At 40.6% G+C, this 25,771-nt stretch overlaps 1 protein-coding gene across 1 annotated transcript in view; it reads left to right on the top strand.

Annotated features, from left to right (window-relative positions):
- Window positions 1–25,771, top strand: part of LOC120516297 (solute carrier family 12 member 6-like) — an 80,642-nt gene that overhangs the window by 45,101 nt on the left and 9,770 nt on the right. The window contains exons 17-22 of the mRNA XM_039738265.1: window positions 68–207; window positions 17,560–17,780; window positions 18,667–18,862; window positions 18,957–19,126; window positions 19,224–19,355; window positions 23,572–23,679. Coding sequence (XP_039594199.1) covers window positions 68–207; window positions 17,560–17,780; window positions 18,667–18,862; window positions 18,957–19,126; window positions 19,224–19,355; window positions 23,572–23,679 — 967 coding nt within the window. The remainder of the gene's footprint in view (window positions 1–67; window positions 208–17,559; window positions 17,781–18,666; window positions 18,863–18,956; window positions 19,127–19,223; window positions 19,356–23,571; window positions 23,680–25,771) is intronic.

The raw sequence follows: 25,771 nt of genomic DNA, 5'->3' as shown, positions 1-25,771 counted from the left end.
TGTGAATTTTCACTCCATGATTCACAAAACAAACTAATGCTTTAAATTATTTTATACCTGATTTCAGGACTCTTTCATTTCTGGGGATGACTATCTGCCTGGCTCTGATGTTCATCTCATCCTGGTATTACGCTTTAGTGGCCATGCTAATTGCTGTGATGATCTACAAATACATTGAATACCATGGGTATGTATTCTGCTTTTGGGGTAGATAGGAAAATAAATGTAGTTGTCAATAAGATTATCAGAGTAATGAAATGGGTCTTGTCTTTACTGTCAGCAGATTTTCATTCCAGCTGAGCTTGTCATATTTGTATGCGCTTGCTTTGCAACTTTTAACATTTAACACGTTACACTGGATTGCCAACTTCGGCACTTGTGCTTCAAATGCAAACATACTTATCAGTTGTCTGTCAAACCACATTCTAATCTCACTTAGTGCAGTACAGAGTCTGATTAGCAAGATCCTGCCCTGCATATCTTTACATTGGGACAATTTTGAGATGCCAGTTAACCTACCTTCTCAGTTACAAGAGAAAGCCAGAATATCTAAAGAAATGTTTTGCAGTTATGGAGAGAATAACTAAAATTCAAACAGATGCGGCCAGACCAATTAATTAAAATTAGATTATTGGACCTGTGAGGCAGCAGCACTTCCAGTTTAGGTTTTATAATGAGAGAAGAAGGAATCGACCATAAATGTATGAGGTATTTTTGATAAAAATTAATTGGGCTAGGTTACCACTATTACAGACACTGTTATAAGCAGTTTCTCTTGTACTGCAGACACGGTTTCTTCTTTTTGTGAGTCCCTGCTACTGTCAGTTCTAATGCTCTTATTATCACAAATATAAGATTTTCTTATGGACAATTTTTTATATATCCTGCTGTCTATTGAGTTTTGTTTCCTTATTATTAAAATACACTAGGGGCTTTGCCCCCTGCTTGCTTTGCTCGCCAACCCCCCTGCCTGTGCTATGCGGCAGCAAATTTGCATCTCTGCCGCTTGCGTATGTGGATTTCACTTTCATCAAACAACAAAACTTTTAATTTTCGTGGATAGGCCTCTTCATTGGGAAGAAACACTACTTTTCCCTGATGATCGATGATCTACAAGTCTAAATCCGAACAATATATTTGATCTCTTTTCGCTGTTCCGTTATTTCACAGAGTAATAATTTCTGTTTGTTTGCACTAATGGGATCTTTACTATCATCTTTTTGAGACTTTTGAATTTTCGTACTTCCATTATCTCTAACCTGCTTTGCATGTGTATCACGCCAATGTTTTTGAATTCTTTACAACATTCTACTTTGTCATCTACTCTTTGTCTTTTATTTCCGGCGTGGTTAAATCTCCTGACACAAAGTCTCGTCTTGTAGGACGTGAAAGTGTCTCTCTGAGAGTCACGTTACGTCATCTCCCTTCTCAAGATTATTTTATTATAATTTAGAGATTCATTTTGTATAGATCTCAAGAAAAATCCTTTCTATTTGCTATTGAGCAATACTTACAACAGCTTGTCTTAGTACTGAATATCAGAACCAGTATTGTAAATTCGTTAGTGTTCTTTTGTGGGTACCAAACATAATACTTAATACAGCTTCAGAATTTATATAATACTCATAGCAATATTTTAATGATTGATGCTAGTGCTATGCCAGTTATTTTTCCTTTTATTAATTTGCCCTTTTTTCCTAAAGAGTGCCATTCATTATTCATTCAAGTTTTATTTATTGGCTTATTAATGCTCATTTAATAGATATGATTTGGTAAAGTTTGTATAAACCAAACATTAAAAACATATGCAAAAACATCCCACAAACAGCCAGTGTAAGAGAGCACATAGACATACTCATATATCAATTTGAAGAGTCAGAGGTCAAGATGCTACCTTGATGCATCTCACAGCTTCTGGGTATATACTGTAATAAACTTGGTCATCGTGGTATAGGTGGGTCTAAGTTGTTTATCAGAAACAAGGACTGTAATACAGAGTTGGCTGGCTCGTGAGGAGTTAGATAAGATCTTTAAAACTTAGAATTTGTAATATAGGAGAATTTAACAAATATATAGGAATAAAATCTCATATGATTTTAATAGCAGCACGTACCACTCATCATCAGCAGGTTTTTGCTGTTGGTATTAGTATTACCATACCAGACATGATGAAGAAGATGAAAATACTTACGTTTAGAATTGTACCATGCATTATCTATAATTACATTGTTGGCCATACTTAATGAAAGAAGTTACTGACACCTTGTGAATGTTTATAAAATAAAGAAAAATATGTATTTTGCCAATTTTGGCTTTTGTCTGCTTTTAATGACTGAATAGATAGATTGATGTACTTTATTTATCCCCAAGGGGAAATTGGTACTTTACGGAATCTGGGGAGAGGGAAAAAGGCAAATAAATAAGTTTTTAAAAAAATTAAAGAAATAAGCATTATTCCTTTAACACATTACTATCTCATTTTCTTATTTCATCTTAATATTTGCATAATATCTTTCTAGGCAAGCAAAGCTCTTGCTTTTTAAAGTGCAACAAAACTTTACAGATGTATGTTCTTTCATGTGGCTGGATTAGAATCCCAGTGAGTGTAATTTGTCAATCAATCAATCAATCAACATGTATTTATATAGCACATATTCATACAAAAAAATGTAGCTCAAAGTGCTTTGCAAAATGAATAGAAAAATAGAAGACACAATAAAAAATAAACATAAGTCAACATTAATTAACATAGAATAAGTAAGGTCCGATGGCCAGGGTGGACAGAAAAAACAAAAAAAAACTTCAAAGGCTGAAGAAAAAAAATAAAATCTGTAGGGATTCCAGACCACGAGACCACCCAGTCCCCTCTGGGCAATCTACCTAACATAAGTCAAACAGTCCTCTTTGTATTTAGGGTTTTCATGGAAGGACCTGATATTGATGGTCACGTAGACTTCTGGCTTTCAGTCCATCAATGTTGGTGTATCATGATGCTTTGAGTTTGTCTTAAAGTTTGAAGGACCAATCACACTGACCACGCTATCAGTCTAATCTTAGTTCATTGCTTTGTCTGGACCTGATGCTCAGATTTGGAACACGAGAAAACATTTGCAGACTATTCTCTTGCGGTTTATTCCTTATTTTGTGGTCTTAGAATAATTGTCTTAGATAAATAAGTTATTATGATGCTCATACCTGGGTGGGTCTCCACAAGTTTTCTTCCTTATTTTCCTTTGGATTTAGACATCCTGATGATTAAGAGTCATTCTTCCCATATCAATTAGCACTACTTTCTTTTATTGATTCCTCTGTGTTCAAACTTCACCCTGCACTCCTTCTCATAGCTGGTCTCGACTTTCTCACTACATCTCAGTAACTGTGTTTGTTATCACTTGCTAAAACTACATATTCTATATGAATCTCTTCTTAGTCCATTCTGAATTCATGTGTGGTTTTCTCTGTGTTTCTTTTCACTCCTATACATCGTTCAACTTTATATTGAAATTGCATATTTTGTGCTACCAACCCAGGAGAATGACTGTCGAGAGTGCTGTAAACAATAGATTGTGGTACCCTGTTTTGCATACTGGTATGAGACCATTCCAGCCTCACCTCATTCTTTGAGTAAATAGGCCGATTCTAAGACTGTGGGATGTGACCTGTGAGGTTAGATAAACAGAAATTAATCTTCTCCGTTTAAAGGCATAAAATCCGGTGGTGACAGAATAGGATTTTTAAAAATTATAAAACACAGTAGATGCTCTTTGTTATTTTAAGATTAGCATTTAATTGACAACATGGAATACAAATTGAAGCTATTTAGGGGTAAATGTTGCATAAATAAAAATGTATTTCATGTCAGGAAATACAATAATAACAATACAATTTATTTGTATAATATCTTTCCCATTCTCAAAGTAATTCAGAGAGCTTCAAAAAGAACAACAGAGCATTTATGACATTGGATACAAGTGATATCTGCATAACACACTAAAGATAAATAAAGGGTATACAAAGCATTGAAATAGAAGACTATTGGAACATGTATACATTTTGGACTAGAGTAGCTAATGTTGTAATATTTTGGGGACCTTAAATGAATGACTTGTGGGAGCTATATATATATATATATATATATATATATATATATTGTCACAAGAACGAGACATGGACAGATAAAGAGTTGGGGCAGCCACCCGTATATTGTGGTATCCTGGCTGCAAAGTCGTTTTTCTTGTAAAAATACAGAGCACTGAAGTGCATACAACCGAGTCCAAAACAAGACTGAGGAAACAAAGGAAAGGGGCAGGTTTTAAAGGGGAGACAGGAAGTGAGGTCGATGGATCTGGCACGTGGTCTTCCACCATTGGCTCAGAGTCGAGGTGACATCAGAGGGACTGGAGCTGGTGTGGCCGACTTCCATTGGCTCAGTCCCGAAGTGATGTCAGGAGATCCAGGTGAAATCCCCGGGATGGTCTACAGGCAAGGGAGAAAAGAGTCAGTGCACTCTGCCACACCCCGCATGCCTCCAACTGCCTTCACTCAAGCCCTTTAGCTGCCTCCCATGCGCACGCAGTGTGACAAGGCCCCCTTAGCCCAGACCCGACGGGTCGGGCGACCTAACCGAGAGGTCGTGAACCCGAGAAAGAGCATCAGCGCTGGCGGAGAGCCCGACGATGAACGAGCAAAACTTGTACGGCTGCAGGTCAAGAAACCACCGGGTGACCCGCTGGATTCGACTCCTTGTGGAGGGCCATCCACTGTAGGGTGCATGGTCCGTGACAAGGGTGAATTCCCGCCCAACAGGTAGTACCTCAGCTGAGTAATCGCCATTTAATCGCCAGAGCCTCCCTCTCCACCGCAGCATACCTGGTCTCCGTCCAACAGTTTCCGCTCAGGAACATGATGGGGTGCTCCACACCATCGACGCTTTGGCTCAGCACGGCGCCCAGGCCTGTGTCCGGCGTCCGCCTGGAGGATGAAAGGCAAAGAAAAGTTAGGTGCCATCAAAACAGGTGTGGACGTAAGGGCCTGCTTTAAGTCACCAAATGCAGCCTGTTTTTCAGTCCATACCACAATGTTCGGGCCCTCTTCTTTGTTAAATCAGTCAAGGCGCCGCTTCTCCAAAACCGGGTACAAACCGGCGGTAGTACCCGCTAACCCGAAAGGCTTGGACCTGCCGCTTGGTTCATGGACGGGCCATTTCAGAATGGCATCAATTTTGGAGCACTGTGGCCTTACGGTACCCACCCACCAGGTAGCCTAAATATTTGGCCTCGCTTAATCCAAGAAGCATTTCTGGGATTAATCCGAGCCCGCCTCACCAAGTGTCCGTAATACCGCTTGGACATGCTGTAGGTGTTCCTTCCATGTGCTGGAATAGATGACCACGCCATCCAGGTAGGCAGCACTGTATGAGTTATGAGGTCAAGCACTTTGTCCACCAGACGCTGAAAGGTTGCTGGAGCCCCGTAACCCAAATGGAAGGACACGATACTGCCAGTGTCCGCTAGGGGTACTAAACGCGTTTTACCTTCGGAGTCCGCTAAAGGAACCTGCCAGTACCCTTTCGTCATGTCAAGTGTGGTCAGGTATTGAGCCTGTCCAAGCCTCTCGAGGAGGTCGCCCACGCGGCATTGGATAAGCATCAAATTGGGAGACTTGATTGCCGACGGAAGTCATTGCAGAACCTCCAACTTCCGCCAGGCTTACCGACGAGCACAATGGGGCTGGACCAGGGACTATAACTTTCCTCAATCACACCTAGCTCCAGCATGCGCTTGATCTCAAGCTCCACTTCAGCCTTTTTTGCCTCGGGAAGACGATACGGGCGTTCTCGACAACAACCCCGGCTCTGTCACGATGTTGTGCTCAATCAGAGAGGTCCTTCCGGGTTCTCACTGACTACCTCCAACGGTCCGGATAACTGTTTCCAGCTCCTGCCGCTGTCTGGGACTTAAGTCCGTGCCGGGTTAAGGTCGTGTGTGAGCGAAGAGTGAGCGGGCTGGCCGGAGGAGGGATCGGGTCCCTGTCCTTCCACGGTTTCAGCAGGTTCACATGATAAACCGCTCCTTTGGCCGACGCATTGGGTTGACTCACCAAATAGTCACCAGTCCCTTCCTCTCCTTAACTTCAGGGGCCCTGCCAGTGGGCAAGCAATTTAGAGTGGGAGGTAGGCACTAGGACCATGACCCGATCTCCGGGCGGAACTCCCAAGAGACGTGCGCGTTGTAGTACCGGCCTGTGCTGCTTGAGCCTCCTCCATGTGACTTTTAAGGACAGGCCAATCTTTCCAAATCTATCGCAGAACGCGCGATATACTCCAGTATGTTTGTGGAGGGAAGAGCCTCTTCTTCCCAGCCTTCTTTCAAAATATCTAATATGCCCCGAGGTTGTCGCCTGCATAGTAGTTCAAAAGGGGAGAACCCCGTGGAGGCTTGTGGGACTTCCCGATAGGCAAAAAGGACGAGGGGGAGGAGCTGATCCCAGTTCCTTCCATCCTCGCTGACCACCTTACGCAGCATTTGCTTGAGAGTTTGATTAAACCTCTCTACTAATCCGCCGGTTTGAGGATGATACACCGAGGTCTTTAAATGCTTTATTTTCAGTAATCTGGCAGTCTCCTTGAACGCTTCCGAGGTGAAGGGGTCCCCTGGTCTGTCAAGACTTCTTTGGGGATCCCCACGCCAATACCCCTAGTAATTCCCGTGCGATGGCTTTAGAGGTAGCTGAGCGCAACGGAACAGCTTCGGGTATCGTAGCGTAATCCACGAGGACTAAAATGTACTTGTGTCCTCGGCTGAGGGCTCCAGGGTCCCACCAGGTCGACCCATTCTGTGGAAGGGAACGCCAATCAGTGGAATAGGAACAGAGGAGCACGGTCCCTCCTAGGAATTTGTCGCAGTTGACACTCCGGCAGGAAGCGCAAAAGCACTAACCTCCTCATTAATTCCTGGCCAGTAGAAACGGAGCTTGATCCGCTCCAGAGTTTTTCGGTGCCCAGGTGGCCACCTAGGAGGTGGGCGGTGCTAGCTCGCAGACCTGCCGCCGAAGGTACGCTGCACTAGCAGCAGCCTCGCCTCCTGCCCGCCATGCATTGCTACACGGTAAAGGAGGTCATTATCTAGCACAAAGTAGGGGCCCTGTGGCATCGACTGATTAGTGCGCTGGCCATTGACAAGGACCACTGCATTTTTACAAACTTCAGGGAGTCATCATTCCATTGCTCCCTTCTAAAAGAAGCCGGCGCTTTTAAATTGGAACCGCAACACGGAGAGAGGGTCAGCGCCGACCTCAATGGGCGTGGTTTCTCCCGCCCGCCGCGCGCTGGTGGATGACGGTTAGCCCGCGACGCCCGGAGTTGCCACGCCAGTCAGGGCGACGCTTCGCTCTCTGCCGGCTGATTACACGGCGTGGAGGCAGCTTGAGACGGGTTATCTCCGCCCATAACGAGGCCCAAATTAACCCCGGAGTGGTATGTGTCTCACCGCTTTGATTTTAGACCAGTCCCGCCCTAGTATCACCGGGTGTGGAGGATCAGGTAGGACGCTACGGTGAGTTTACTAACTGACCCTCCGTAACTGATGACACAGCGGCGGACCTGTACCAGCGGATGTCTCCGTGGACACAGGTTATACCGGTCTTAAATTTTAGCCACTGTTGCGTTGCACAAAGCGGCGGGCAACAATGGAAATGTTGCTGCCGGAGTCGAACAAACCTGTGGCTTGTGTCCGCTGACGCATCACCACGCCAGTATGTGGGACCGCCAACGGATTAGCAGAGCACACCAACCCTCCTCGCCTCCACCTGCATTCCTCCTGCCCCAAGCGGTTTGCGCCCGCTGCCCGCGGACGCCAATACGGCTCCGGATTGTACAGGGAGGGGCTAGGTCTTGGAACGCACTCGCTGAGTTTGACATGAGGACGGTTCTGCTCCCCAGAGTGTGAGGCCGCCTCTGCGCTCCATAAGCTCTATGAGCTCAGACATGTTCTTAAACCGCCCCAAACCGCTGGGTGAAGCCACGGGAAGCGCTTCCAGGAGCAGATAGCAAGCTACCTGCTCTATTATTTGGTAGGGCGTGTTTTCAAATGGCCGTAGCCAATGCCCTACCATTGCCCATAAGGACCAGGCTTGTTGTTGGTCGGCCGCTCAGGGTCCAACCTCCATTTTTATTTTATTCACCTGCCAGTCTGGGGCACCCCTAGGTGGTAAATGGGGCTTTGGTTTCGAGGGAGGCAGGCACTCTCCCCAAGAGAGCATACTGAGTCCCTTTGCCTCCCTCCAGGGCAGCCCACCTGTGAGCCCCACCCGCACACCCCTGGCCTCCAGATGGCCTAGTTATGAGTGCTGGGAGCGGAGCCCGCACCGGTCACGCCGAACCACGGGCACCCTCCCCGCCTGAAGACTCGCCCCGCACGCCCCACCTGGGTATATTGCAGGTCCTGTCCCCTTCTCTCTGGGACTTCTCCATCCTGCCGACTACGCCACTGTCACAAGAACGAGACATGGACAGATAAAGAGTTGGGGCAGCCACCCGTATATTGTGGTATCCTGGCTGCAAAGTCGTTTTCTTGTAAAATACAGAGCACTGAAGTGCATACAACCGAGTCCAAAACAAGACTGAGGAAACAAAGGAAAAGGGGCAGGTTTTAAAGGGGAGACAGGAAGTGAGGTCGATGGATCTGGCACGTGGTCTTCCACCATTGGCTCAGAGTCGGAGGTGACATCAGAGGGACTGGAGCTGGTGTGGCCGACTTCCATTGGCTCAGTCCCGAAGTGATGTCAGGAGATCCAGGTGAAATCCCCGGGATGGTCTACAGGCAAGGAGAAAAGAGTCAGTGCACTCTGCCACACCCCGCATGCCTCCAACTGCCTTCACTCAAGCCCTTTAGCTGCCTCCCATGCGCACGCGTGTGACAATATATATATATATATATATATATATATATATATATATATATATATATATATATATATATATAGGTAAAACAGACAGGAATATTATTCCTGAATAAATCAACTCAAACCTTAAACAACTTATAATATTTTGCTCTCCATAAAAATATATCCTGTCTAAATTATACAAGTTAGAAATAAAGTAAACGTTAAAAGAACAAACATTCAAATTTCTTTACTCTTATGTAATTTTATATAAAAATAAACTTAGATTTTAAATATCCCAAAAGATTTTGCTCTCCATAAAAATATATCCTGTCAAAATTATACAAATTCAAATATGAACATGGTGCATAACAAAACCTGGAAATATAAATAAAATGTGTTCCTTTCAGCAATAACAAATCAAATCATTCAGTTGTCTTTGCTCATATGTCATTTTAAAGCTGGACGCCTGGCATCTTTTTTTGGCCACAGGTTCGTTTTGTTTGCTGTGAGGTTCTGTGTTGTGGAGATTCTCAGGATGGATTGCAGGTGCTCATCAGTGAGGCGACTCCTGTGTGCTGTTTTGTTAGTCTTCATCACTGAGAAGAGCTTCTCACACAGATATGTGCTACCAAACATGCACAAGGTTCGAGCCGCATGTAGACGGACTTTTTTTGTTCTTCAAAGTCACCAAAGCGCCGTGCAAACTCAGTGCGCGCTCAGTTTATCAGCAAAGTGCGATTTGGGAACACCGTAGTGACGACTTGGTTCAACATTACTTGGCAACAGGGAAAGTGGGGCAAGGTGCACTGGTGCATTTGTGTCTCCCATAAAAGCAGCTTCACTTGAAATCACTTTGTGATTGTGCACGGAAAACGTCCGCTGAAGTGTCAGATTCTTATTTAATTCTTCTGCTTTCTGTATCTTCTGCATTGCATTGAGGTTACCCTGATGTTTTGTCTCATAGTGCCGTCTTAGATTAAATTCTGTAATTACAGCCACATTAGCTCCACAAATGAGACACACGGGTTCAGTAAACATATACTCAGCCTCCCATCGGTTTTAAAGGCTCTATTTTCAGAATCAACTTTTCTCTTCAGCATCGTGTGAGCTAGCTTCGCAATAACTTGCAGCATCATAAGCTAGACTTGATTAACGGTAAGTGTTCGGCAAGGCAGCTGAAGCGCTGCATTATGGGATCTGTAGTTTATTGTGTTACCAGCGCTTCATATACCTGGGCCATTAATAACAATAATACAGTATATAAAATGATCTCGGGCGGATATAATTACACGGGCGGATGTGGCCCGCCCCTTGAGTTTGACACATATGGACTAAATAGAACTTGAAAAGATATATTTTTGAAATGTGATCGCGCAATTCAGATAGAGTTGACGCCACAGCACTACAGCCTGCATGCCTCAATAAGTCATCCTCCCTCGCTCTTACTTTTTACCGCTCATCTAATGAATACACTGAGTATGGCTTTACCAAAACAATCATTGATGGCGAATAAAGTATCCATTATTCGAGTATGTAGATCGGGATATATATATATATATATATATATATATATATATATACCCGCGTATCAGCAGCGAGAAGTAGTGTGTTAAAAAGCTAGAAAAGAAAAGGGAACATTTTAAAAATAACGTAACATGACTGTCAATATACAGTATTTGTTTTGTGAGTGTTACTGAGTGTTGCTGTCATCAAGGATTTGATTATCATTATTTCTTTCAATCAGGCTCGTATTTGTAGGATGTGTTGTGTTCAAGTTACATTCCGTGTTTGTCAATTGTTGTAAAGATGACAGGTTTCTTTCATCGATTCGTTTCTTACTGCATCAATAAACAGCTCGTCTTCCTCTTTATCTGAGACCTGACACACTGCATGCACGGGTTTTTTTACACTGTCTTCCTTTAGCGGGACATTGACTTTTTCCACCGTGTGCTTTGTTTCCGCAGTAGCTGGATTTATGAATATGCTTATCAGACGCCTTCATATTTTTGCTGCCTTTTCAATTGTGTAATTCGGTTTTGTTCAGCTCTTTGGAACTGTTGCCTTTATCTGTGCACTCGTCAGTTCACGTGAGCCGCTCGGTGTACATGCATCGAAGGTTCCCAGCTGTGCTGGTGCCATCTCGTGCTATGTCCATGGCTGTATTTAATGTTACCTTAGTCCTGGCACTTAAAACTTTTTCTCGCAGTTTCGCTGAGTTTGTGTCAAACACCACCCTGACCATCTCATCTTCCTCTCCCGTGAATATTTAGTGGGAGTTTGCTATTGGATTGCGCTGACGGATGGCGTTATATGGGCAGGCACTAAATTACAAACGCCAGCGGCAGCCTGTCTATGAACTTAATTTAAAGTGTAGGTTTACATCGTGCCTTGTTTCTGAAGTAGCAGAACTCATGAACATGGTTGTATATGTCACTCGCTCGCTTCTTATTGTTTCGCTGCCTTCTCAATTATATAATGCATGTTTTCTTCAGCACTTTTTGGAGGTCTTCCTGGTTTTCTATGTACTGCGTCACACGAAACTCCGCCCCCACGGCGTTCAAGCTCATCTCCATTACAGTAAATGGAGAAAAACAGCTTCCAGTTATGACCATTACACGTAGAATTTCGATATAAAACCTGCCCAACTTTTGTAAGGAAGCTGTAAGGAATGAACCTGCCAAATTTCAGCCTTCCACCCACACGGGAAGTTGGAGAATTAGTGATGAGTCAGTGAGTGAGTGAGTGAGGGAGGGCTTTGCCTTTTATTAGTATAGATACTGTATATGAACAATGTGTTAAATGTAGATATAAAGGTATGCTTTCACACATTACAACATGAGGCCTTTTTTGTTGTTGTTAATTATTGTTTTGGGTGGTCAAGCTACAAAAATGATACTCTGTTTTTCTCAGCATTTGTCTTTAGATTCTGTAAAAATCTGTCCGAAAACCTTAACAATAATCGTGTTCTTGTTATCATAGAACACTCCTGTTCTCAGTTTACTCTCAGTTGTTATCCTAAATTATCTGATGAAAATAGCTGCTTAGATGAATTCTTTTTTAGCTTGGACAGGTGTGTTTCAGACAGATTACTCCCTTTTTTTGGTGTATGTTCCTTTAGACATGCTTGTGCAGCAGATTGTTTCCAAACCATTTACCATTTTTCCCCCTTTTTATTCTATTTGAAGTGTCTTACATGAGATTTCTTTTTGTAGCATAGCGAGTGTTTTTCTCTTCCTTTTCAACCCAAGATCAAAGTTAAAAACCCTTCAGACTTCTCTGTCTGGTCTGCCTGCTTGTTGTTTTGTTGTGCATAGAATATCTAGTTAATGCAAGTCTTCACCTCCTTCAAACTGGACAAAAGGTCATTTCCTGCAACCACAGCAAATCTGCCAGACTGGTGCTCATTTTGTACAGGTTGAGGAAGTTAAGTTAGCTTCTGCAACTTTTTGGCTGTCTAATGCTAAGTGGTCTTTGTAGTACCACTCTTTCTCATTTTTAACTTTTGAGAACTTTTTTAATCTTCATGGATGAATGTTTAATCAAATGTAAGTTTTTGGAGAGCATAGAGTTTCATTTGGTCCAAACTTTGATGCACCTACAGTTAGTATTAGAGACAATGGTGAACATTTTTCTATGCTGAAATGGTGTGGCCGAGTTCCATTGGCTCAGTCCCGAAGTGATGTCAGGAGATCCAGGTGAAATCCCCGGGATGGTCTACAGGCAAGGAGAAAAGAGTCAGTGCACTCTGCCACACCCGGCATGCCTCGAACTGCCTTCACTCAAGCCCTTTAGCTGCCTCCCATGCGCGTGTGTGACATATATATCTATATATATATATATATATATATATACACATACATATACATACACACATACTTACATACATACACACACATATATACACACAAATACATATACATATACATACATATCTACATATATACACACACAGCTATTTCGTATCAGTGCAGTACGCTGCTTGTTAAAACGGATGACTCCCGCTCTTACGTGCAAGTCTGCGTGGATATTATGAACTATCGTATTTGTTCAAGTTCTATTTTTAAATTTTAAATAGAAGGAATTTTTATTTAGTCGACAGAAATATCTTTGGTAGGAATGGTAAAAACAGACAGGAATATTATTCCTGAATAAATCAACTCAAACCTTAAACAACTTATAATATTTTGCTCTCCATAAAAATATATCCTGTCTAAATTATACAAGTTAGAAATAAAGTAAGCGTTAAAAGAACAAACATTCACATTTCTTTACTCTTATGTAATTTTATATAAAAATAAACTTAGATTTTAAATATCCCAAAAGATTTTGCTCTCCATAAAAATATATCCTGTCAAAATTATACAAATTCAAATATGAACATGGTGCATAACAAAACCTGGAAACATAAATAAAATGTGTTCCTTTCAGCAATAACAAATCAAATCATTCAGTTGTCTTTGCTCATATTTCATTTTAAAGCTGGACGCCTGGCATCTTTTTTTGGCCACAGGTTCGTTTTTGTTTGCTGTGAGGTTCTGTGTTGTGGAGATTCTCAGGATGGATTGCAGGTGCTCATCAGTGAGGCGACTCCTGTGTGCTGTTTTGTTAGTCTTCATCACTGAGAAGAGCTTCTCACACAGATATGTGGTACCAAACATGCACAAGGTTCGAGCCGCATGTAGACGGACTTTTTTTGTTCTTCAAAGTCACCAAAGCGCCGTGCAAACTCAGTGCGCAGTGCGCTCAGTTTATCAGCAAAGTGCGTATTTGGGAACACCGTAGTGACGACTTGGTTCAACATTACTTGGCAACAGGGAAAGTGGGGCAAGGTGCACTGGTGATTTGTGTCTCCCATAAAAGCAGCTTCACTTGAAATCACTTTGTGATTGTGCACGGGTAAAAACGTCCGCTGAAGTGTCAGATTCTTATTTAATTCTTCTGCTTTCTGTATCTTCTGCATTGCATTGAGGTTACCCTGATGTTTTGTCTCATAGTGCCGTCTTAGATTAAATTCTGTAATTACAGCCACATTAGCTCCACAAATGAGACACACGGGTTCAGTAAACATATACTCAACCTCCCATCGGTTTTTAAAGGCTCTATTTTCAGAATCAACTTTTCTCTTCAGCATCGTGTGAGCTAGCTTCGCAATAACTTGCAGCATCATAAGCTAGACTTGATTAACGCGTAAGTGTTCGCAAGGCAGCTGAAGCGCTGCATTATGGGATCTGTAGTTTATTGTGTTACCAGCGCTTCATATACCTGGGCCATTAATAACAATAATACAGTATGTAAAATGATCTCGGGGCGGATATAATTACACCGGGCGGATGTGGCCCGCCCTTGAGTTTGACACATATGGACTAAATAGAACTTGAAAAGATATATTTTTGAAATGTGATCGCGCAATTCAGATAGCGTTGACGCACTACAGCCTGCATGCCTCAATAAGTCATCCTCCTCGCTCTTACTTTTTACCGTTCATCTAATGAATACACTGAGTATGGCTTTACCAAAACAATCATTGATGGCGAATAAAGTATCCATTATTCGAGTATGTAGATCGGGATATATATATATATATATATATATACATATATATATAACCAGCGTATCGCAGCGGAGAAGTAGTGTGTTAAAAAGCTAGAAAAGAAAAGGGAACATTTTAAAAATAACGTAATATGTCTGTCAATATACAGTATTTGTTTTGTGAGTGTTACTGAGTGTTGCTGTCATCAAGGATTTGATTATCATTATTTCTTTCAATCAGGCTCGTATTTGTAGGATGTGTTGTGTTCAAGTTACATTCCGTGTTTGTCAATTGTTGTAAAGATGACAGGTTTCTTTCATCGATTCGTTTCTTACTGCATCAATAAACAGCTCGTCTTCTCTTTATCTGAGACCTGACACACTGCATGCACGGGTTTTTTTTACACTGTCTTCCTTTAGCGGGACATTGACTTTTTCCACCGTGTGCTTTGTTTCCGCAGTAGCTGGATTTATGAATATGCTTATCAGGCGCTTCATATTTTTGCTGCCTTTTCAATTGTGTAATTCGGTTTTGTTCAGCTCTTTGGAACTGTTGCCTTTATCTGTGCACTCGCGTCAGTTCACGTGAGCCGCTCGGTGTACATGCATCGAAGGTTCCCAGCTGTGCTGGTGCCATCTCGTGCTATGTCCATGGCTGTATTTAATGTTACCTTAGTCCTGGCACTTAAAACTTTTTCTCGCAGTTTCGCTGAGTTTGTGTCAAACACCACCCTGACCATCTCATCTTCCTCTCCCGTGAATATTTAGTGGGAGTTTGCTATTGGATTGCCGCTGACGGATGGCGTTATATGGGCAGGCACTAAATTACAAACGCCAGCGTAGCCTGTCTATGAACTTAATTTAAAGTGTAGGTTTACATCGTGCCTTGTTTCTGAAGTAGCAGAACTCATGAACATGGTTGTATATGTCACTCGCTCGCTTCTTATTGTTTCGCTGCCTTCTCAATTATATAATGCATGTTTTCTTCAGCACTTTTTGGAGGTCTTCCTGGTTTTCTATGTACTGCGTCACACGAAACTCCGCCCCCACGGCGTTCAAGCTCATCTCCATTACAGTAAATGGAGAAAAACAGCTTCCAGTTATGACCATTACACGTAGAATTTCGATATAAAACCTGCCCAACTTTTGTAAGGAAGCTGTAAGGAATGAACCTGCCAAATTTCAGCCTTCCACCCACACGGGAAGTTGGAGAATTAGTGATGAGTCAGTGAGTGAGTGAGTGAGGGAGGGCTTTGCCTTTTATTAGTATAGATACTGTATATGAACAATGTGTTAAATGTAGATATAAAGGTATGCTTTCACACATTACAACATGAGGCCTTTTTTGTTGTTGTTAATTATTGTTTTGGGTGGTCAAGCTACAAAAATGATACTCTGTTTTTCTCAGCATTTGTCTTTAGATTCTGTAAAAATCTGTCCGAAAACCTTAACAATAATCGTGTTCTTGTTATCATAGAACACTCCTGTTCTCAGTTTACTCTCAGTTGTTATCCTAAATTATCTGATGAAAATAGCTGCTTAGATGAATTCTTTTTTAGCTTGGACAGGTGTGTTTCAGACAGATTACTCCCTTTTTTTGGTGTATGTTCCTTTAGACATGCTTGTGCAGCAGATTGTTTCCAAACCATTTACCATTTTTCCCCCTTTTTATTCTATTTGAAGTGTCTTACATGAGATTTCTTTTTGTAGCATAGCGAGTGTTTTTCTCTTCCTTTTCAACCCAAGATCAAAGTTAAAAACCCTTCAGACTTCTCTGTCTGGTCTGCCTGCTTGTTGTTTTGTTGTGCATAGAATATCTAGTTAATGCAAGTCTTCACCTCCTTCAAACTGGACAAAAGGTCATTTCCTGCAACCACAGCAAATCTGCCAGACTGGTGCTCATTTTGTACAGGTTGAGGAAGTTAAGTTAGCTTCTGCAACTTTTTGGCTGTCTAATGCTAAGTGGTCTTTGTAGTACCACTCTTTCTCATTTTTAACTTTTGAGAACTTTTTTAATCTTCATGGATGAATGTTTAATCAAATGTAAGTTTTTGGAGAGCATAGAGTTTCATTTGGTCCAAACTTTGATGCACCTACAGTTAGTATTAGAGACAATGGTGAACATTTTTCTATGCTGAAAGGTCAGCCTAATTGTAGGATACACTTTGTGGTGTCTGGTAAAGGGTCTCTAGCACAGGGTTCTCAGACTCCGGTCCTGGAGGGCTGCAGGATTTCATTCTAACCCTTTTCTCAATTAGTGACCTGTTTTGCTGCTAATTAACTTCTTTTCCATCCAATTATCCAACCCGCTATATCTGAACTACATTTTTTAAGATGTGTTTCCCTGAATTTCCATCGTTCCTCTGAATTTCTTCATTTCTTTCCTTAAACGGCACCCAAACAGAAATGAAATGTGAAGCGAGTGAGCCAACAGAAAACCAGCCTCAAACTCCAACCAGTTTTACTCCAAGCAGTTGATTAAGTAGGCTGTCATTCTTGTTGTTAATTAAACCCGCTCTTTAATCCCATGGCTTCTTGCTGCTCTCATTGTGCAACAGCAGACATTTTGTTGATATTCTCTTTTCTCAGACCACTGTTAAAATGTTTTGGGGACCTGAGCAGATCAACATTCCTGAGACCATCATCTTTATTTTCAGATATTGTATGATGGACACGGTCATGTTTTGGTTAATTTTGTATCTCATTATTGTTTGGCTGCTTATTAAAGAAATAAAAACAATTAAGGGGTCTGAGTCTTCAGGAGCAAGTCACTTTAAATTAATTCAAAAGAAGTTAATAATTAGTAGCAAAAAAGGTCACTAATTAAGAAAAGGGTTAGACTGAAAACCTAAAGCCACTGCGGCCCTCCAGGACTGGAGTTTGAGAACCCTGGTCTAGCATGTCATAAAATAGGACAAGTGCATTGTCATTCTACTCCTGCAAGGGGCAAAGTTAAATTTAAAACATTTTAAACGGTAATCCCCAAGTATGTATATTTACATAATTATTTAGATTTATTTTAATTATTATGTCTTGCTTAAAGAGACTGTTGTATCAACCTTATGCACTAAAGCTTATGAAAGTAGAATTTCAACCACTTAGTCTTAGCTGTTGGCTTCACTGTGCTCATTTGTTTATGATCTTTTTAAACTTTTTTCATTTTTTCTAAAATAAAATTCACTTGCTTCTGTATTTGTAGGCCTCAGTTACTTGTGCTGCTTAAGCTGGACGAGGACCTTCACGTCAAGTATCCACGACTTCTTACATTTGCCTCCCAGCTGAAGGCTGGAAAAGGCCTGACCATCGTGGGGTCTGTCATCATTGGCAACTTCCTGGAGTGCTATGGCGAAGCACTTGCTGCTGAACAGGTCAGAGTTACAGTGTGGCTCATGTTGATTTTGGAATTTATTACACTGAAAATGGTATGCTCTCCATTTTGAATAAATTTGTCATGATTAGGTTCTAATCTTGCATTGCTAAAATGGAAGGCCAGAAAGCTAAAAACAGTAGAATTGTCTGATGTGAAACACAACACTTACTTGTGCAGTAGAAAGCAACAAACAAGTAAGGCTGGCTGTGATTTACTGCCCTGTCCATCAGTTGCGCATTGTGCCATGGCCTGTTAGTGATGTACACATGGACATTTGCCAGTGCTTTGATGTAGGGTGTTTGTGAACAAAAATCACTTCTTACCTTTCACTGAGTTTCTTCTAGTAAACAATTCAACTCCCCCAGTGTCTCCCACTAACTGTACTTAAGAAGGTTTGAAAACCGAGAGATTAATGATAACAATTATGTTTTTGAGACCTAACTATGTTTCACGGTTTTTCATCAGTGTCCTCCTAGAACGAAAATATATTCATGCTAAAGTTTTTGACAGCCAGAGAATGTTGTGCTTTTAGTGGTGATATTCTCCCAAGTGAAGTGGTGTTTCTAGACTTTTAATAGAAAAATAGTTACATATGAATTGTTTGTGTCCTATTAAAAACCACATTTTGAGGCAGAGTACTAGTCACGGAGCTCAGTAGTGTAATTCATATTAATCTGATTTAAAAAGTAAATGTTACACTGGGTATATTGGGTAAAAGGTCAAGAGTTGTGTTTTTCTATAAAAACCAATGTTACCAAAGGTGAAAAAATTATGTGAATGATAAGTTGGATTCATGGGAATAAGGTGATGTACTCTGGGGATTATGTATGCAAAATGCATGTAATTTGGAGTGGCTCAGCAAAAACTTATTTTTCTTGCTGCAGACTCTCAAGCACTTGATGGAGAAAGAACGGGTGAAGGGGTTTTGCCAGCTGGTGGTGGCAATGAAGGCGCGAGAAGGTATCTCCCACCTAATCCAGTCCTGTGGCCTTGGAGGTATGAAGCATAACACTGTAGTGATGGGTTGGCCTCAAGGATGGAGGCAGAGTGAGGACCCACATGCCTGGAAGACCTTCATCAGTGAGTATGGAAAATACAGGAGTGGTCTTCTTGATTATAAGACATAAGCAATGGTAATCGCTATCTGTATGACTGTAATTGTCTTTTTCCTCAGATACTGTGAGGGTGACAACGACGGCACACCTTGCTCTGCTAGTCCCAAAAAATATCTCTCTGTTTCCAGCAAACTCTGAGCATTTTTCAGAAGGCAATATCGATGTCTGGTGGATCGTACATGATGGTGGCATGCTGATGTTATTGCCATTTTTGTTGAGGCAGCACAAGGTAGAGTAGAGCTTCCTTCCTGGCATTCAACACTTTTATCTGGTGGAGAAAATCACATATGTAAGTGTATTTTGGCTACTCTTTATCTACCTAACAGGTCTGGAAAAAGTGTAAGATGCGAATATTTACAGTGGCCCAGATGGAGGATAATAGTATTCAAATGAAGAAGGACCTCGCCACTTTCCTGTACCACCTACGCATGGAAGCTGAAGTTGAAGTTGTAGAAATGGTGCGTCTGTCTTTTATATCTTAATCTGGTTTAATCTGCCTTGAGCTTACTCAGATTCAAACTTCTACTATATATTATCCAAAGACTGTAATAACATTGATATATATACTGTATATATAATATATATATAATATGGGAGTCAAGAGGCTATCCAGGGAGCACTGGTCTCAAAGCAGGAGACCACCTTGAGTAGGGTGCCAGTCAATTGTAGAGTCAACTCATGCGCGCGCACACATGACACTAAGAAAATGAATCCTCAGTTGACCAACCTGTTCATTTTAGGAAATGTGGGAAGAAAGCCATGGACAAGCAAACTGGACAAATGCAGGGTCTAGACAGCAGATATAAGTCCAGGATCCTGGATCTGTGAGGCCGTAGAGCTTCCCTTTTTACCACCATGTCTCGCTACATTTATTTTTTTACCATGTACAATTAAAATGCCTTATAAAAGAACTATATGTTACAGTATAATCTGTAATATAGATAGATGATGGTTTTATCATTGTTTTCAACACTTATGTTTAATGTATAGCAGTTTTTTTTTATTTTATTTTCTGTGTATCCTCAGTTTAATTATAAAGAGACTACTGACAGTTGCTGTTGTTTAGGTGGCAAGTGCACTATAAGTGTTAGCTGCCTAACAATTTTGTTTCTTTATTTATTCTCTTAATGATCAATATATCTTGTGTTGGTCATGGAATTATGGAATACTGTTAAACTAATTTGCAGAGTCCATATTTCTTTACTTTCTAATCTGTACTTCAGTTTACATGTACAACACAAAGGCATCCAAACACACCAACAGCAAGCCTTGAGACTTTGTGTTGTGCATTTAAATGAACACTTTATGACTTCAGTGTCCTTGAAGGCTTGTTGCTTTTAATTTCTGAATAAATGTCATTTAAGGATTAGACATCTGTGAATATTACATGCCACTGTTACGGTTCAGACCTTGCCAAAACAAAAAAAGGCCTGTATATCGAGGTTTACTATCTTCAGTAAGAGGCAAGGCCCAGAAATCGCAATAAGGCAGCAGGTAACCATGAAACACCTGGTCAAAATAAAAAGAAGAAATAAATTCATGTAATAAATTTAACTAAGGAAAATACAAAAGCAAGAACCTGTCAAAATTCCAAATGATTCAAGAAAAATTAAAAATTACCAAAAAATGAGCAAAGATATTTGAAAGGAAACAAAATCAAGAAGATAAATTTTAATAAAAGGAAGACAAATACAATCATAAATTGCTATTTATGAAAACACAGCAAAATTTGCCAAACCGAAAGATCAAAATAAAAATGACCAGTTACCAAAAACTGACTCATTAAAGGGAAAAGGAAGGAAGGAAGGAAGGACAGATAGATACAGGGGCAAACAATAAGATGAGGAATAGCTAAACCTCAGCAGAGTACCAAGTCAAACAGACAGAATATTGTGATGGTCTTTATGTCTCACATTACAAACTGGTGAGTAATGGGCCCGAGGCAAACCTGCAAACATGACAATGAATATAAACAGGACAGACAGGAAAATGACACCATTTACAAAGAAACACAATCCTGACAGTTACCAAGTGTATAACTTTCTGCCTGCTCCACACAATGAATTGCCTTTATGTAATAGTAACAGTTTAAATGTCTGTAAAATGCCTTTGTGATTTTTATAACATTCAGTTTCAGTATTACATGGAAGGAGGGAGCATTGCCTCAAGACTACCAGACTGGCATGCTGAAATACTGGCATGAAATAAGTTGTTGTTTTACTAACACTGCAGGGTCACAGTACTCCACCTCTGACTCGGAGGACCTGGAGAAGCCATGATGACCAGTTTCAAGTCACAGTGCCGGCACTTTGTTTTTGCAGCGTTGTAATGGTTAACTAGAGTGCCAGTACTTTGCTTACATTTTGTGGACGTTTACTAAGACTTGTCACTTTGTTTCTCAATCTTGTGGGAAGGTAATGCAAGAATATGGGGGTTCAGCTGCTGTGTGTCATTCCATTATCATTTTTAGGATTAAAAGATGTGTTTCCATACCCGTTAGCTTAAACATGTTTAAATTAGGCCTGTCTTTCAAATCTAAGCTGCATCCTCATCTCCTTCAGACATAATTTTACAGGCAAGGTTTGGAAACTGTCTAGTTTTGTTATGAAAGGATTGCACCCCTGACATTTGTCTCCTATCCAGTTTGTGATTTTTACGAACAGGATATTGCGGTACAGCCAAGGTCTGAAGAGTATCCAATGGGGGCTCCTCATGGTTGCATCTCTGCTATTTGTGGGTGATGTTCTTCTGTAATAAATTGTCATGTCTTGTATACACTAGAGTGATTTGAAGCTGGGCATAGTGACATTGGAGTTAAAATCAGAATAGGTGAGGTCAAGGTCTTTTCCTAGAAAATGGTGTCTTTTACTATTTTCATGTGAGGAAGAGCAGCGGCTTTATGAAGGTTTAAGTACTTTAAAGTTTTATTCACGGTTGAGGGTAGGAATGGTCCTTCCATTGAACAATGTGAACTGTGCAGTTTTGTTAGTGTACGTGACATTGATAGTGAAGTGAAGGTTACAGTTCAAGCCTACAACCTCATCCACTGTCATCACCAAAAAATGACATTATACAAGTAACTGAGCTAAGGACTGTAAGGTCTGATGGACTAACTCTTTGTGATAGATAGGAGCTCAGCAAAATGGGAGGACCGGCAGAGTGAGAACTTCTAGCGTATTTAAATTTGAATTTCATCTGAGCTCTTCTGCATTAGTTGTACCAGACATGTACTACTATGAGGAGATGTGGGACAGATCTTGATAATGATGGAGGGATGATGTCTTGTCTGACTATTCCAATTGCTAGGGAAAGAGTGGATTGAACTGGCCAACTCTGTGTTGCCACCACAAACCTTACCGTTACCAGTATGAGATATGGAGAACTGATATGCAACCTTTCACATATCTAGCAACTTTAAAGTACTTATTTAAATGCCTTATTATTAGAACACCACATTTTCCTCTTTGTTATCTCAGTGTTTCATATTTTATATCTTACTACTAACATCAATGCTTTTTTACTTGTGAAAATAATAATTATCACCCATTTAACTTTAGCAGCTTACATTTTTCATATTACCTGTACATAAGAACTCTGATAAACGAGAGTAGACCATTCAATACATCAAGCCCATTTGTTTAGCTAATAGCTAAGCTGTCCATTATCTCGTCTAGACTCTTCTTAATGGTTGTCAAGGTTCGGGAGTTTATCCCAGAGTCCCACAACACTTTGAATAAAGAAGTAAAAAAATTTCCAATATTACTTGTTGTATATGATGGCAGTTACCTTTTTACATACGTAGGTACGGTTTCCATTAATATTTAGGTGCAATTGCAGTGCCATTGTTTCCACTCAACATTCTAAAGATAACTAGACAAACAGTTCAGTAGCACAGTGCTACCTTAGAATGAGCTTTCTTTGTAAAATGATATGCACCACTAATACAAATGATTCAACTACTAACATGAACGTTTAGAGCTTGAACAGAAGATTTCTCCTTATGCTAATGTTTTAGTGCTTTATACCTCAAACCTACATTCGTTTATGTTGTTAAAATTTCATAAGATCTCAGGATTCAAAATGTATTTCCAGTGAATTCTCTTTCATGTCAGAAAATTTTGCCAGATAATATTTTTTTTTTTTTTACTTTTTTAATGTCACAAGCGCTCACAGTGTGGGTCAGATTTCAAAAGGTTTCAATGCCGCATGCTAAGCAATTTCAAATACCCAGCTTCTTTATGCTTGAACTATAAGAATATAAGTGTGCAATTATAGGAGATTGTTGTGTCATTATTTAAATTGTCACCTACCTTCGAAGAGCAGCAAATGTATTTTTAGATAACACTTAATAACAGCACTGCAGTGACTCACTGGTCCTCCCACACAAAGTAGTCAAGTATTAAAAAAAATACAAGTAAAAGCTGACTACCTGTCTATCTAGTGTATTAATATCCAGATATCCCCATAATGCAGGTTTAGGGCTAGTAGTCAAACTTTCCACATTTGTATTATCGTATGAAGAGGCATTTCTCCACGTCAGCACCTCAGGTGGCGAGTTACTCAGCAGTCTTGAGGCTTCTGGATTTGTGCTTCAGCCACTGCCCATCCTTCACCTAGTCTGGTGCTGCCATGTCTCTCTGAGGTGCACTTACGCTCTTTTTTTGTTTTTCTTAGCATGACAGTGATATTTCAGCCTACACTTATGAGCGCACCTTAATGATGGAGCAGCGATCTCAAATGCTCAGGCAGATGCGTCTGTCAAAATCTGACCGTGACAAAGAGGTAAGTCTGCCCAAACTAGGTTTGAAGAAAGCTGGTAAGAAAGTTGTCACTACTGCTGGTAGTTAAAGTGAGACATTTTTTTTTTCCCTTTTTTTTTTTTTTTAAATAGCATGTACATTGGATCTGTGATGAAGTGAGTAAATAAATCAATATGTTTAGTTTAGATTCTGTAAAGTTAAATTGATATCAAACCACTAGTGACAGCTTCACCCCCAGTCCTCCTCTTCCCAACCCAACATATCCAGCTTTATTGTCTGAGCCGGGGATTTCCACATTAAGACCAATGGCAATCCGTAACTGCAACACCTGTGGTTAAGATTTAGCAAACTGCGCCCTCACTTAGTTTCCTTCATGTTATGACATGTGCAGGTGGTTGGAGTGCATCTAATTTCAGTACACTTGATGTTCAGTTTTCTGTACTTCCTGATTTGTTAGGCCGGTAATTTCTGTAAGCAAAATAAAAACACCCTGGACTGGTAAAATGGACAGGATTCTAGTAATCAATTTCTGTATATTCAGTCTAATGCAGGGCTGTCAAATTAGCCTAAAAGTAAGTTTTCCAATATTCAAAAAAAAAAAAACAAGTAAATGCTCGAATATATTTGTATCTATGTTAACGATAATATGCATTACGTAGATCTTTTTATGTGCTTCTTTATGATGAAGTCCTCCACAGCAAAAGTAAAATCCTATTGGTACTCTGGCGACCTGTTATTTAAATATAAGAGCCATTAAAATCCCAAGCAGCTGCAATCTATAAAAGGGAAGCATCTGCACCACCATCTTATTTTCAGTCTAATATTGATGAGTGGGCAACTGCTCAGCTTTTTGGGTACAGAGTGACCCCGGTCACTCAGTGCCATCACAAAAACTGCTTTCACCGGGGCTCCACCACCGTCCTGCTTCCCATTCCTCTCACATTACACACATTTATACGGCAGGACACCAGCTGAGCACTACAAATGAGACACTCACAGAAGTATCATAGGTGCTTCATGCTTTGCAAAGGCACCACAAGTATTTAAAAAAAAGTAAAAATATAAATACAGTAATAATGTAGTGAAGTGCTGTGCCATCAGGTTTGGCTCATAAAGACTTAAGCTGCTTTTCGTGGCTGCCTTTATGACTCGCTGTCCTGACACAGATCAGGAGGAATATGAGTCAGTTAGTAAGATTGGGACGAGGTGAGAAAGGCAAACAAAGTTAAAGAGTATGCAGGTCAAAGGTGGGCTTATTTTATTATTTTGGAGGTGTCCAGTTTTTGTGCCATTCAGAAGAAAAAGCAAGTTGGCACCTGTGGACTCACAGGGGATCATCACTGTATGAAGTCAGGGTCTGCACAGTCTTTCAGCTTTTATTCTCCTTTGCAGATGTAGCAATATTTTTAATTAAATTGCACCCTCACTAAAGAATTTTAATTAAACCTTGTTTTTTTTTAAGCATTATGTGTCACAATCAGTAACTACATAAGATATAGACAAATTTTGGGACACAACGTGTTGGCTAATAATGACAAGGCTCTTTAAAGTGGGAATTTTAAAGCATTATAGTGAAAGAAAAGCCAGACTTATGACAGTCAGTTATTTAGTAAAGAAAAATTATACTTTAAAGGCTGCATTTAGAAAAACTGTCCCGAGTACACTTGTAGATGAAAGTGCAGAGTAGTGGGATAGAAAGAAGAAAAACTGTGTTGTCTTGCTGTAACTTTTACTGTTGAAGATAACAAGCGAGCCATTCAGAATTATGGAAATGCTGCTTGTGGAAGTGAAGTGCAAAAACAAATACCGTAAAATACTGCGACTTGTCCGGAGTAACTCGATTCCAAAATGACTGTGGGTAAAATAAGCAAGTGCTCTTTTACAATTTAATGTCGACTCTTGCCGTTGAATAAGACCTTTTTACTTTCTTGTATATGAAGTACAGGGAAAGTATTAGAATCCTCCAAAAATTCAATTTCGAGATTTTGATGAATCTCAACGTTTTACACCTCCTGGAGTCCAAAAAATACAGTTTTTGGATTTATGTCTGTGTGTGTAAAACACGATTACAATTTCACTTAAGTCAACCTAATTTTGCATACAAGTATTAGGTA

This window comes from Polypterus senegalus, chromosome 1, assembly GCF_016835505.1.
Source record: "Polypterus senegalus isolate Bchr_013 chromosome 1, ASM1683550v1, whole genome shotgun sequence".
Classification (NCBI taxonomy): domain Eukaryota; kingdom Metazoa; phylum Chordata; class Cladistia; order Polypteriformes; family Polypteridae; genus Polypterus; species Polypterus senegalus.
Note: the sequence above shows the minus strand (reverse complement) of the source record. Positions and strands in the feature narration are given on the sequence as shown.